At 34.8% G+C, this 15,558-nt stretch overlaps 1 protein-coding gene across 2 annotated transcripts in view; it reads left to right on the top strand.

The window, feature by feature from the left end:
* GSTCD (glutathione S-transferase C-terminal domain containing) overlaps positions 1-15,558 on the top strand; it is a 117,385-nt gene that overhangs the window by 86,257 nt on the left and 15,570 nt on the right. For both annotated transcript variants that reach the window (XM_021680364.1, XM_021680363.1), the window contains exons 5-7: positions 3,126-3,241; positions 3,404-3,448; positions 5,432-5,560. In XM_021680364.1, the coding sequence (XP_021536039.1) occupies positions 3,126-3,241; positions 3,404-3,448; positions 5,432-5,560 (290 nt within the window). The remainder of the gene's footprint in view (positions 1-3,125; positions 3,242-3,403; positions 3,449-5,431; positions 5,561-15,558) is intronic.

Below are 15,558 nucleotides of genomic sequence, written 5' to 3'. Positions count from 1 at the left end.
GTTTTGGGGTGGAGTCTTTGGGGTTTTCCACATAAAGTATCATATCACATAGATCCTCATTTTTAAGCACATGAGCTAATTGCGGTTTTCCCCTAAATATGTCATATTTTTCTTAGTATACTTTCCCTTGCCATTCTGTCTGGTAAGTTTCTGTTCCTCCTTAAAGACTCAACTGAAATGCCTCAAGTCTCTGTAAAGCCCTCTGTGATGTCTCATTTAGTCCTTTATTTTCAGCGCACATACATTTGCAAATAATAAACACCCGTAACTTCCTTTAGATACTCTCTTAGCTCCCTAAGGACAGGAACTATGTTTTACTCACTTTGAGATGTGTCCTCAGCATATAGACAAGTACTGAGCATAGTAGGTGCCCAAGTGATATTCCAAGCATGAAAACCTTACCCCTGGGGATGGGACCTGCGTTTCACTGTCTATTGCCCTATAGAACATAGATGATGCCGATGTTCTAACATAGCTCTTCCTTTGCTTAAAAATTTGTTCGTTTACCTTTGTATTTTCCTTTGGGGCAATGCAAACAACACTGAAGTTGTCTAAATAATCAGGTTCCTCCTGACTTGAATTAGACAAGGGAAAGACTTCACTGTGGGAGAATTACATCACAGAAAGAATGAGATCATTTGTATTAAAACATCTGACCATTTGATTCTTGGGTTTCTTTTTCTATGATGGCACTTAAAGAACCAGCATTTTTAGTCAAACTAAAAATAGATTATAAATTCATGCTTATAAGTGGTGTCTTAGGCAGAAGAATGTTGGATATAAATAGAAAGTAGACTGGATTTTTAAATTAACACCATATCTCAAAATACCACTTTCTTACCTTGTTCAATGTGTTTGAGATCCTGTTCATGTTTCCAGGAGCTTCATAATATTTATATAACTGGAATGGGGAGGAGGAATGCTTTATTTGAGGTGGCTTTTCCATAAAGCATCTGAGCATCATGCTACTATGTTTTTAGCTTGATTTGTGAATATTACGTGCAACTTAATGGTGTCTATTTAAGCAAACCCTGAAAATTACCTCTTTGCCTTCAACCTTCATATCAGCATGAATACTTTATATGCAAAGATGCAATCTTAGAAAAACAGATCTTCATCAACATTTGCTTTTGGAGCAAACCTAAGAAAGTTAGATAATTCTAAATGTATAATAGAAATATGGTACAAAACTTCCTGCTAGTTGTTCCATTAAATAAATTTTCTTTTCTCTGTGTTCTTAACAAAAGGTAATTCCTTTTGACTTTATGAAAATCCTTTGGCTAAGCAATGTTAAGAAATCCACAAAAGGAAGGCAAAAATGTTTATGTTCATTTCTTGCCTCTTGGTGGCTCCATTAAGCAGCAGCATTTGTGACTCTAGCTTTCCGGCTCAAAACTACTTTTCTTTTTTTGCCACTCTCCTCCCCTTCCCGTTGTTACTCTTCCTCTTCCAAATCAGAACTGCCTTGCCATAAAAAATAAGGCAGATTTATGAATGGATGGATAGACAGATGGTTAGATGAACGGAGTGTGACTAAACCAAGTATGGTAAGTTGTTAGTGGTAGAATCTAAGTGGAGGTTACAGAGACATTCACTGTAAGATTCTTTCAACTTTGCTGTGTTGAAAATTGTCCTAATTTCTTAGGAGTGGTAATCCAGAAAGGGTAGGATGATAGGGGCTTTTATTTATTTTGTTTAAATTTTTCACAATTATATTATTAGAGAAAAATGAAAAGCTAGCTACATGAAACTGTCTTCATAAATGAAGTCACCAAACTATTGATTGAAATGCCCTTCAGGTTTGAAATTCACATTAGAACATGCTAAATAATTAAGAATGTGTACAGTGATTTAGCTGTATGATGATGATGACATTATTACAATAGATTGGTTATAGAAGTGTGGTAGATATGGTCAATGGAATACTATGCAGCCATTAAAACATATAGCATAGAAACATGCATTGACATGGAAAGATTGATATATAAGGTTTTATGTGCATCTAGAACATTATGAATTTATGGATACAGCTGGAAGTATATATATACAAAGATATGAGCTCTGAATTATTAGATTTGGATCTTTTTCTCTCATATAAATTTTTTATTCATATTTTCTATTTTTTCCTAAAATAAAGGGTTTCCAGTGTTTTTATTTCAGTAACCTAAGAAAGAAGGAAAACAGAAAAGAGAAGAAAAGAAAAAAGCCAGGCTGTTTTTCCTGTGAAAATGGATCAGGGAAACATTGGTAACTGTAAATAATTTTTGATCAAGCCTAAAGATTATCTGGGTTTGCCTTTTATCTGTATCAATGAGATCTGCTCCCTTATATTTTCTTAATCTTGCTCTTAACAAAAAGTGCATGTGAAATATGTAAAAACAAATAATTTTATTCATTCTTCTGAAGTTATTTCGTGGACTTAACTAGTGGCTTTGAAGGAAAGTTAAGATGTTCATGCTGCTAGGCCCAAGGCATTTCATACTTGGAAATGCCCTATCTTTAATCTCTAATTGCATTAGATTTCTGTGTCTGGCTCATGAGGAAAAGAAGCTTCAAAGCCAAAATGGTAAAATCTAATTTCTCTCTAAATACACTAACTATTGATATATTTCAGACAATGTGACACCTATGTTCCAACGTTCCTAACCAGAAAAACTAAGAGTTCAAGGGCGTGCCAATTAAATAATGAAAATGTTTTTGTTATGGATCTCTTTTGTCCAAAGAGATTTAAACAATGTGCTAGAATTAGGTAGTCTTTGCAATCTGTCTCTGATAGGGAAAGAGGGAAGAAACTGTCACCGTTAATTTTTATTCATCCAGTAAACATTTACTGAACACTTTATGACTCTGCCATTAATATTTCACTTACTGTTTCCTCTCTAGAAGACATTTTTTCAATGGATATTGACAGAGAAGTTGGACATGAATAAAAGTAAAAATAAGCATAGAGAGAGTTCATTTCTGGGTTTCAGTTCTCTGGTCCTCTCACGGTGGATGATGTGGAATTTGGAACTCATTTATACATTTACCCCTCTTGTTGGATGCTGGCGGTCTACTCTATGAGTACCTTCTTACTCCCTCATGATGCCTAACATTTCATTGTCTTCATCTCTTGTCTTCCCCAGGTAAAATGTCCAGTGATCGAGCTTTGAGGAAGCAGCAGCAGTTAAACAACCTTGTTTATGTCGTGGCAAATCAGGCCAAACCTGGTGACAGAATTGTGGATTTCTGCAGCGGCGGGGTATTACATCCCTCCTTTTGTTCTCTTTAGCCTTTCCCCAACTATGTGACTTTATTGTATTACATTCAAAGTCATGTTTTTATTTGGCAAGACTACTGTCTCAGAATGAGAAAAAAGCTTTAGGGACCAAAGTTAACTTGTTTCTTTTTCTGCCTTTTCCAGGGCCATGTTGGAATTGTCCTTGCTCACATACTGCCATCATGCCAGGTAAAATCTGAATAACCCATAAAAGGAAACACTGGAAAACTACCCAGTTCAGTTCGCTGAGTCTGTGTCTGACCCCTGCTCTTTGAATTTATTAATTGTTCACCCAGGTCACATTATGTGGCACAGATAATTTTTTTTTCTTTGAACTAAACTTCTAAGAATCTTTAAAAAAAAAGTAAAGTAGGATCACAATACATTTTTCAATTTTTATAAAAGCGTTATATTTTAAAATAAGTTTTAGAGGGAATAACCATTCTGTTGTTAAATAAAATACTTAATGGTGAAACTAGTTTAATTGTCCCCATAATTTTATACTGCAAATACTAGCTTCTGAAACTTGTTAAGCATATTCTTTTGGTATCTTGATTTTTATCCATTGTACCAAAATTGTAACAGCAATTACAAAATTCCTTAAAGAAAAAAATAAACTCCAAATTTACTACACTCATCCGTCAAATGCTTTTCTCCCCATGTTCTCATTAAGTCATTGTCCAGGAGGATGCTTATTGCCGCAAATGCTAAAAACGCAAATATAATTTTAGTCACCAGCTTTAACTCAGTATTGTAGCATAAATGTTTTTCCCTATTGCAAATAGTTTTAAATATCATTATTAAAATATCACCAAAATGTAACTACATAGTATGTTTTTAAGTAAATGTACCAGAATTTATGCAGTCATTGCCATTTGTTAGAAGTTTATTATTTTTAGTCTCTGCCATATGAAATCATTTCTTTGCAGTGACCATCTTTTAGCATAAAAGTCTAGAACTTGATGACTTTTAAAAAAAATACAAAACAAATGAGGCAGTTTCTTTGCTCGTGAACTCTGGAAGGTGCAAAATAATTACAGTGATTCCTCATAGAAGAAAAAGATGAGGAAGAACCCATAGACTGGCCAGAATGACATATAACAGGATGCTGGGGGGTAAGGGTGTATTATTTTTTTCCTTTCTTTGAAAATAAAGGGCAAAATAAGTAAGGAATCCTGGGGGAAACTAGCAGGTGTCTGTTTTGTAATCAAGGAAAGTAACAACTTGGTGGTTGGAGTTAGAGGAAGAAAGCTCATAAAGTAGAACCCTGGAGAAGCAGAGTCAGGGTTATGGTGTCTTTCCCCCCTCTTCCCAACAGTCTGAACACTTAGAGATGTTGAGCCTTTAAAGGGGAAATCTTGGCTAAAATAATGGCTGGAAAGCCTTTGATACCAAGTGTACTCTGACAGGTTTTTTATACGAAGGGACACAGAATTTTTCTGTAAACACAAGCATAAAGACAAAATAAGGGTAGAACTAGGAATGATAGTGATGGAAGTGACAATTCTGCCCACTTTTCTCTGTCTAAACAAGTAATCCTTTCCAATCTTCGTTGGCCTGGATTCCTAACTAGTTGCCCTTCCTTCTGTCTCACCCCCACTAATCCACACTATATATGGCAGCAATGGAACCTTCTTTGATCACACGATCTGGCTCCTATCACCTCTCCAGCCTCACGTCTACCCTCCACACCCTGTCCCCCCATTCACCATCACCACCACACACTGTGACCCAGCTATACCAATTTTCTCAGTTCTTCAAACACACGCTTTGGCCTTCACACGTGTTTCTTTCTCTGTCTGAAACACTCCATTCCTCCAGCTGATTTCTATTCATTTTTTAGGCCTCGGTTAATATGTTATTCTCCATGTTAAATGACTAAAACCTTCTTTAGTCATCAAGTCTGAGTGTTCTGATAACACACAATATTGTCTTCCATTAAACACTTATCACTGTATTATAATTGCCTGTTGCACTTACATCACTCCATCTCTAAGCTCCAAGAGTTTGAGGACCTTGTTCATTTTTATACCATATTATCTGGCATACTTCCTGGCACAGGATAAGGATCAGTGTAGTATGTTCTACATTAAAGCTATACAGTAATAATACTTTGCCCTAATATCTGAATTATGTTACTGAATGTACTATTGTTTCCTGGGTGAAATCTAGGTTACATTAATAGAAAACAAGGAATTATCATTAATTCGTGCTAAGAAGAGAAGTGATGAACTAGGTTTAAGCAACATTTGGTTCATTCAAGCAAATATGGAGTATTTTACAGGGATGTTTAATATTGGGGTAAGTAATCAAACAATTTCAATTTCTTTAATTAATTAAGAAAAATTATATGCCTTAGATTAATTAAAAGGAGATACTTTTATATTCTTTGCTAAATAAGTTTATAACTTTTGTTTTCTATATCTAAAAGTATATCATATTAATGAATAGTATTTCATTCATAGCACTTCACCATTATGTGATAGAGGTAACATTTGTTCCTCTCCCAGACACGAGTTTTATTTTCCTCACTTGCAGAATGCCCAGTGCCTAAAACAATGTTTGACATACAGTAGTTCTCAGTTGAATGAACGAATGAATTCTAATAACAATGACCTTCCTTGGTTTATTTTACATTTTGAAAGAGAATGAAAGAAAAGAAAAACAGAGAAATGTTGCTGTTACTCCTTGTATTTGTTTTAAAATTTTTTTTCTTATTTTTAAAGGACCATATGCTCAATATAGAAAATACATAATAATACAAAGAAGAATCACCAGTATTTCCACTACTGAGAAATGAATAGTGTCAAAAACCTTTGGTCTTTATATATTTATGCACACATACAAATGCATATTTACACATATGTTAACATCATTTACATCATACTATATAGATCTTGCTTTAACTTAACATTGTCATAAATCTTTCCCCTACTCATTGATCATTTTTTTTCATGTTGTTATAATGTGTAATTATTACTATGATGGATATCTTATGCATTGTTTAAGATTTTGATACATTTGCCAAATCACTTTCTAGGAAGGTTGTGCTAATCTGCATTTCCAACTGTATGTGTTAACAAAACATACATAATAGGCTGGTCTAGCTGGAACTCTTCTTCAATATCAGAATCTCAGACTTTCGTAGTTTTTATGATTTTTGTCCAGTGACGTTCATTTTCTAAATATCGACTACTGGAAATTTGTGGGGTTTATGTTATCTTTTACAATGAAAATGAATACAATCTGTTTCCATTGGTTATCTCAAGCCAAGCCTATACGAAGAGAAGTAAACTGTTAATAAGGAAATTTGGGAAAATGCAGACATCTGAAACAGCAAATTCAAATTAACTGTATATTTATGTGCACTTTAAATTTTACATAAATGTTGACATAAAGTTTAAAGCTTCTCCATTAAGAAATGAGCCATTAAGCCAATGCCCATTTACAAGTACACCATGCAGACTAAGGTGGCAAGATATTGCAGCCCATTTACTCACCTCTCAAATCACAGAATTCCCATCTTCTCAGCCATACATCTCTTTACCTTTCTGTGGTTTATAGGTGCTAAATCATTCTGGCATATTCTTGTAACTTCCAAAGTCATAATTCACTAACACCAACTGAAAATGTGTATGTCTTTTTTGATGTGATATTTTCTTTACATTTCATAATAGTATATTCAGAATGGCTTTTTTCTTTCATAATTACTTTTGTCAAGTATATAGAGAGTGAATTAAAATTACTTGGAGGATTAAACCAAAATTAGATTTACTCTCAAAAAATAATTTTCCCTAGGAGGATAATTGAGGTATTTGTCACTAGATAAATCAAACTGAATGCATCAGTGGCTCCAACTCTTGTATTAAATAGATTACGGTGAAAATAGTGTAGCTAGAGAGGAAATCAGAATAACTAAGTATTGGAAATGCATTAAAGCTGCATTAATCCAGCTGCTTAGTAAATACCTTTTTCTTTTACTATTTTTCTTTAGATATAAAAATAATGATGTAAACCAGATTTTAAGGAGAGAATTTTAAAGTCTTAGAATCAACTATCTTTAGGAACTTTAAGCAAATCATTTATATATACCAGAATTAAAATACTAATTATTAGTCTTACCTCCATTAATACAACAACCCATAGCAGGCAAAAATGAATTGATTTTCTAACTTTGTTAAACTAGTTTAATCTGAAATAAGGAAAGAGAAAAAATATAGATATTTTCAGATCTTTTAATTAGGTCTTCCAACATGTCCACCTACTGGACCTGCCCAATATAACCAGAATCAGTGAGGTAATGATACTGTGTTTGTTCCAAAGAGTCATCTTGTAGTTTCTGGTTTACATTGTCCTTATTTGAGAAATATATATCTTTAGAAATACAAATGCCTAATAAGCTTATAAAAACATTCAAAGTCTCTATACATTTTAACTTGAACAACAATGATATTCCATTTTTGCTCTTAAATTTTGCCATTTAATTAAATTAAAAATATATATATTATTACTCATTGACTGCAGGGCTTCTGTGAGACATGCCTAATCATATAGGAGTTTTACATTTTTTACTTTACATGATATTTGCAGTGATTTATTAATGACATGGAAAATTAGTTATAATGGTAAAGAAAAGAAACATAATAGTAAAGAATATGGACCTTAACATTGGGCAACCTTGTGCCAAAATCTCAATGTGGCCAATTACTAGCTGTATGGCTCTGGGCAACTTATTTAAATCACTAATCCTCAGTTTTTCCATATACAGATTAGGCATAAAATACCCGGCTCATAGGATATTGACATAATGTATGTGAAGCACTTAGCGGGTTGTCTGCCGTTTAGGAAGTACTCAGTAAATTGGGCCTCCTCTTACTGTGTGCAGTGTGATCTCTGCATTTAAAAAGGATGGGAGGAATATGCTAATATGGATTTTTTTTAAAGGTAGCTATCTCTATACACTGTAATAATATTTTTTCTTTATTATTTGCCATATTTTCAAAATACCTCAAATTTAACATGTTACTTTTATATTCATGATAAGGTAAGCAATAAAGATAGAGGAATAGTATGTATTTAATATTTCATAGAGATAGATAGTTTATTTAGCCAAGAAAGGCTAATAGTCCCTAAGGATTATTACAAGTTATCTAAAGGAATTCTGAACATATAAAATATATTTTTTTCTTTCAAAACAAGTAGTTATTATAGAAATACCTTGTTATTGGCTCATTCTGATTTTGGTTATAATGACTATTAGTGTCCTGAGCAAAATATAAAAGTGTTTTCAAAAGTAAGAAACATCCAAGAAGGTATTTTTTCCTCCCAGTTTCAATATATGTAGCTGTATGACCCAGAATTAAGTATATGTTATGGGTTGAATGTTTGTGTCCTCTTTCAAAAAATTCATATGTTGAATTCCTAAACCTTAATGTCACGGAATTAGGAGGTGGGGCCCCTGGGAGGGAATTAGGTCGTGAAGGTGGAGCCCTCCTCAAATGGAATTGGTGCCCTTGTAAGAAGAGAGAGCTTGCTTCCCCTCCTAGCTCTCTATCTGTAAACCAGGAAGGGGTCCTCACTAGACATTAGATCTGCCAGCACCCTGATCTCAGACTTCTCAGCCTCCAGCGCTGTGAGAAATAAATGTTTGCTGTTCAAGCCACCCACAGTATGGTGATTTTTTTTTTTTTAAATAACAACCCAAACTAAGACAGTATGTATAGATTACCAACCCTTAAAGGGAAACTTACAAAAAATTTCTTCACAAATGGGTTTTTAAGGCTTTAAAAAAAAAAAAAGAGGTCCATTAATGCCTTGTCTACTGCAAGATAAATAACTTTCATTATTGTGAAAACTTACAAGATTATGCTTTTTAAGACCTAACTTACAATGTATATTAATATGCATGTTCTCAAACAATATTGCAGAAAGGACCATGACTATGGAAAAACACACTGTATTAAAAAAACAAAACCTGTATCAGTGCTAAATAGCTTGCCTAGCAAAATGTTTTAGCTGGATAATTCCAACAGTAACAGAGTCTTCTGAACTAGGTGATAAGGTATTGATTTCTAACAGTATTGGTGAGTATTTTCTATATTATCAATATATATCCAAATCTGAATACAGTTTATTTTTGAGTTATGTATTTACCTTTTTCTCTCTTACCCATAACAATTTTTAATATGATTGTTTGTGGTTTATCAGTGCTGAGTGCTTAATGACAAGCTCATTCCTAGTTATGTATGTTAGTATATAATTATACAATGTAATTGTATACAATGCAATAAATATGCAATTATACAATGTAGTTCAGTAACACCTTTGATGAGTAATTTATATAATCCTTGTTTTAAAAGAAAAGAAACTTGAGGAAATATATAGTCTCAGACGTAATTTTGAAAAATCATTAAGGCAAAATGGAGGATTTCCCACGTGAAGACTGCAGACAGAGGTATTTCAAACCCCTTCTCTCCAAGAAAGATGAGGCCTCCCAAATAACAAGGAGAACAAAAACCAGAAGACTCATCCTCCGTCTTTGATGAGCCTACGTTCAAGATTCTGTAATTTGAACCATAATATATATAGGCAGAAAGCAGATTGAAGAATAATGGTAAATTATTGAGTAGAAAAGAGGAAGATCAAACTTAAATGCATGAGGAGGGGGAGTGACTATCAGGAAGCAAGTCACTTTGCTCTCATCAAATCCCAGAAAACGTCAAGAATTCAGGATACCAGAAACCTCAGAGGAAGGGGATAAGGAAGAGGTGAAATCATGTTTAATTAAAAATATTTAGAGATCCAGAAACCTACCTCCATCTTGTGTACACTCCCTGACTCCTGCAAGGAACTAGAAGTTTATTCTATGAAGAAACTGAGCCAGAGATGCTCGGCACAGAGGAGAGCAAGGGTGATGAGCTGTCCTGAAAACAAGAACTCAGTGAGAATCTGCACACTGAATGATGGATCTCTTCCCCCTCGCTCCCCATTTGCCCTTACTTCCAGAACTTCAGAAGCTGGAATCATGTTCTCAGTCAAAGAGATCAAAAGAATCAGAGCTGTCCCCAGGGAAAATAACTACAGATACTATAGCTGTAATTAAAAAAAAAAAAAAAAGCAGCTAGCCACCTGATCACTCAGTCACTAGTGAAGCCCACCACTCTTCAAGTCTTTTATTCAGTACTTCCAGTCAACTTTTTAGTGATTCACTCTTTAATATGAACTGACAGCCAAGGAATATCAAATGTGGAAAACTTCTGAAACAGAAGATAGAAACGAAAGCAACAAACATAACAAAGGATCTCATCCATGGAGAGATTAGAGAAGATATTACATGAACAAAACAAGGATAGAATGAAAAAGGGGAAAGAAAATGAACCAACGGAGAACAAAAAGGAACTTCCTGGAAATTAAAAATACGTTAACCAAAATTGAAAAAAAAAAAAAACACAAGTAGAAAATCTAAAAGATGAACTGTAGGGCATCACCTATAAAAGTAGAACAAAGAAAGAAATAGAAACTGAAATAAGCATTAAAAAAAAAGTGTGACAGAAATCCCAGCCTCAGCAATCGGACAACAAAAAGAAATAAAAACATCAAAATCGGCAAAGAAGAAGTGAAACTCTCACATTTTGCACATGATATGAGACTTTATGTGGAAAACCCAAAAGACTCCACCCCAAAACTGCTAGAACTCATACAGGAATTCAGTAAAGTGGCAGGATATAAAATCAATGCACAGAAATCAGTTGCATTTCTATACACCAACAACAAGACAGAAGAAAGAGAAATTAAGGAGTCGATCCCATTTACAATTGCACCCAAAACCATAAGATACCTAGGAATAAATCTAACCAAAGAGGCAAAGGATCTGTACTCAGAAAACTATAAAATACTCATGAAAGAAATTGAGGAAGACACAAAGAAATGGAAAAATGTTCCATGCCCATGGATTGGAAGAACAAATATTGTGAAGATGTCTATGCTACCTGGAGCAATCTACACATTTAATGCAATCCCTATCAAAATACCATCAACTTTTTTCAAAGAAATGGAACAAATAATCCTAAAATTTGTATGGAAACAGAAAAGACCCTAAATAGCCAGAGGAATGTTGAAAAAGAAAAGCAAAGACAGTGGCATCACAATTCTGGACTTCAAGTTCTATTACAAAACTGTAATCATCAAGACAGTATGGTACTGGCACAAAAACAGACACATAGATCAATGGAAAAGAATAGAGAGCCCAGAAATGGACCCTCAACTCTATGGTCAACTGATCTTCAATAAAGCAGGAAAGAATATTCAATGGAAAAAAGACAGTCTCTTCAACAAATGGTGTTGATAAAATTGGACAGCCACATGCAGAAGAATGAAACTGGACCATTTCCTTACACCACACCAAAAATAGACTCAAAATGGATGAAAGACCTACATGTGAGACAGGAATCCATCAAAATCCTAAAGGAGAACACAGGCAGCAACCTCTTCAACCTCAGCCGCAGCAAGTTCTTCCTAGAAACATCGCCAAAGGCAAGGGAAGCAAGGGCAAAAATGAACTATTGGGACTTCATCAAGATAAAAAGCTTTTGCACATCAAAGGAAACGTCAACAAAACCAAAAGACAACCGACAGAATGGGAGAAGATATTTGCAAGTGACATATCAGATAAAGGGCTAGTATCTAAAATCTAAAAAGAACTCATCAAACTCAACACCCAAAGAACAAATAATTCAGTCAAGAAATGGGCAGAAGACACAAACAGACATTTCTGCAAAGAAGACATACAAATGGCCAACAGACACATGAAAAAGTGCTCAACATCACTTAGCATCAGGGCAATCCAAATCAAAACCTCAATGAGATACCACCTCACACCAGTCAGAATGGCTAAAATTAACAAGTCAGGAAATAACAGATGTTGGCGAGGATGCGGAGAAAGGGGAACCCTCCTACACTGTTGGTGGGAAGGCAAGCTGGTGCAACCACTCTGGAAAACAGTATGGAGGTTCCCCAAAAGGTTGAAAATAGAGCTACCATATGATCCAGCAATTGCACTACTGGGTATTTACCCCAAAGATACAAATGTAGGGATCTGAAGGGGTACGTGCACCCCGATGTTTATAGCAGCAATGTCCACAATAGCCAAACTGTGAAAAGAGCCAAGATGTCCATCGACAGATGAATGGATAAAGAAGAAGTGGTATATATATACAATGGAATATTATGCAGCCATCAAAAGGAATGAGATCTTGCCATTTGCAATGATGTGGATGGAACTGGAGGGTGTTATGCTGAGTGAAATAAGTCAATCAGAGAAAGACATGTATCATATGATCTCACTGATATGAGGAATCTGAGAAAAAAGACAGAGGATCATAGGGGAAGGGAGGGAAAAATGAAACAAGACGAAGCCAGAGAGGGGGACAAACCATAAGAGACTCTTAATCTCAGGAAACAAACTGAGGGTTGCTGGAGTGGAGGGGGTGGGAGGGATGGGGTGGCTGGGTGATGGACATTGGGGAGGGTAGGTACTATGGTGAGCGCTGTGAATTGTGTAAGACTGATGAATCACAGACCTGTACCCCTGAAATAAATAATACACTATATGTTAATACAAAAATTTTTTTAAAAGTGTGAAAGTAATAAAATGTTAACATCTCAAGAAATGTACTTCAGGAAATTCCTAGAAGATGTGCTTCACTAACACAAGAGAGTAAATAAGAAAAAGGAATAAGTGTTATCTAACACAAAAGGAGGTGAAGAGGATTCTCATTATGATGGCAAAGGGAATCTCAGGACCAGAGCTAGGCAGAAGGCCCAGAAAACGTTGAGTCATTAGTTAAAGGTCAGAAAGCCCAGCAAAGATGTCCTCAGGAAAGAAAAATGAGACTGATAGATTACTTAGTAATTTTCATACAGTGGAAAGTTATACAATAAGGCATTTTACAGAGCTTTTGGGTAGGGAGAGGCTTGGATGTTTAAAAAGATTATACAACACACTTAGTTCAGCAGTGAACAGTATATATACAAAGCAACAATAATAAAAACATTACATAAATACTTAACTAAAAGTTGGAGGTAATATTAAGAGGATGCTAAAAGAGAAAAGGATGTAAATGTAAAAAAACAAACAAGCCAAACCACACAAAAACAAAACTATCTTCCATAATGGAAAATCAATAGATAATGTCTAATATTTATAAATCAAGGGTAGCAATCTGTATTTATTATACGGAAAAAGTTCTAGATTTCAGGAAAGAAAACCAGTGAGTTGAAAAGCATTGGCTTTGGTTGCCAGATGTTCTTACGGGGGTGGAAGAGTGTGTACAGAACAAGGGACTCTTTGTTATTACTTTACATGCCTTCAAAGCCAATTATCTGTAATATAATTGCACAAAAGTTTTTAAAGGGGTTTGGAAGAGAACATGAGTGTACTGTTGGGACCATGCCTACTACTGTCTAAGATACTTGGTGAAGAATCCTTCTTTGAGAAGCAAAGGTTCTGAGCCTAATTGGGCTGGGCAAATTTAAAGATCACCCAGTTCAATCTTCCCATTTTACAGATGGAGCAGTTAAAGCCATCTCTATCTACAGAGGAGCGTAACAAGTTAGTGTGAGAGCCAGGCCTGGAATCCAGTCAATGACTTCTGTTCACTCCCTACATCTCAGAAAGAAGCAAATGGGAACATAGAGAACTAGAACAAAGTTTGGTATCAGGCATTTTGAGTTTAAATCTTGACTTCATTACTTGTGACCTTAGACCAGGTCTTTCTGGCTAGGTGACTTTGGGCATGTTATTGCAAATGGAGATAATAAGAGCTACTTAACATATTAAATTAAGACAATAATGAAATGATTAAATCAAAAAATCAATGTAAAGATTGTGACATCTAGCAGATACTGAATACATGCTAGTTCCCTACGTTGTTGTAATTTCAGAAGATAGTAGGACCAATGAAATGAATAAAAAGACAGGGGATGTATTTGTTAAGAGCAGTTATCTAGGATGGAGGCCCTGAACTGTCTGAGTTAGGGTCCTTGATTTGCTGTGTGAACTGGAACAGGTTACTTACCCTCTCTGGGCCTCAATTTCCTTATCTTAAAATAGAACCTACTTAGATGTTTGCATACCCCTGTTCACAGCAGCACTATTCCCAATAGCCAAGAGGTGGAAGCAATTCAAATGTCCATGGACAGATGAGTGGATAAACAAAATGTGAAAGATATCTATATCTACATATAGATATAGATATATAATTTAGCCAAAATGTGATATATATAATATATATATATTGTGATTATATATATAAATTATATATAATTTATCCAAAATGTGATATATATATATTCTATACATATAAACAAAATGTGATATATATATAATTTAGCCTTAAAAAAGAAGGAAGCCTTGTCATGCTACAACCTGGATGAACATTGAGGATGCTAAGTGAAATAAGCCAGTTACAAAAAGATAAATACTGTAAGATTCCTCTTATATGAGGTATCTAAGATAGTCACATGCATAGAAACAGAAAGTAGAATGGTAGTTACCAGGGGCTGAGGGGAAGGGGAAAATGGAAGTTGCTGCCGTTGGTATGGAGTTTCAGTTTTGCAAGATGAAAAGGTTTTGGAGATCTGATTCACAACAATGTGTACACTTAAGAATGGTTAAGCTGGTAAATCTTGTATGTATTTTTACCACAATAAAAAGGTAAATTTAAAAAATAGTACTTATTTCATAGGGTTATTGTGTTAAATGAGTAAATACATGGAAACTTAACATAATACCTTACTCAATAAATGTTAAATTTTATATTATTTCTAATAGTAGTATCACTCCCTATTTCATGAAAATGCCGTCTGTTCTTTTGCCTCTGGCTTGTTATTTCTTTGCTTTCTAAACTCCTTTCTACCCTGCAAGGCCCTCCTCAAATGCCACCTCCTCCAGGACTCCCTTTCTGAATTTTCCCCATCTAAATATCTCCTGTCCCTTTGATGCTTCTGTTTGTACTTTTTTAATGGCACTTAACCTATTCTATCCTGTACTAGACAGGTTTGTGTACGGTTTGTGTGTTGTTGTATGTGTAGTGTTTTACTCTTCTTTGTATCCCCTGTGAATCACACACATGAGAGACATATTTTATGAACTTTATGAGTTGTTTCAACCTATATGATTCCCAGATCGAGTTGATTAATATATTAAGTAGTTTGGGTTCAGTGGTTACTATGACAGAGCATGCAAAAGGGATCTTTTTTTGACCTTTGTATTCCCAGCCACTACCATAATAGCAGTAAAT

The sequence above is a fragment of the Neomonachus schauinslandi genome, chromosome 2 (assembly GCF_002201575.2).
Source record: "Neomonachus schauinslandi chromosome 2, ASM220157v2, whole genome shotgun sequence".
NCBI classification, from domain to species: Eukaryota; Metazoa; Chordata; class Mammalia; order Carnivora; family Phocidae; genus Neomonachus; species Neomonachus schauinslandi.
The sequence above is the reverse complement of the archived record's forward strand: the minus strand, read 5'-3'. Positions and strand labels throughout refer to the sequence as shown.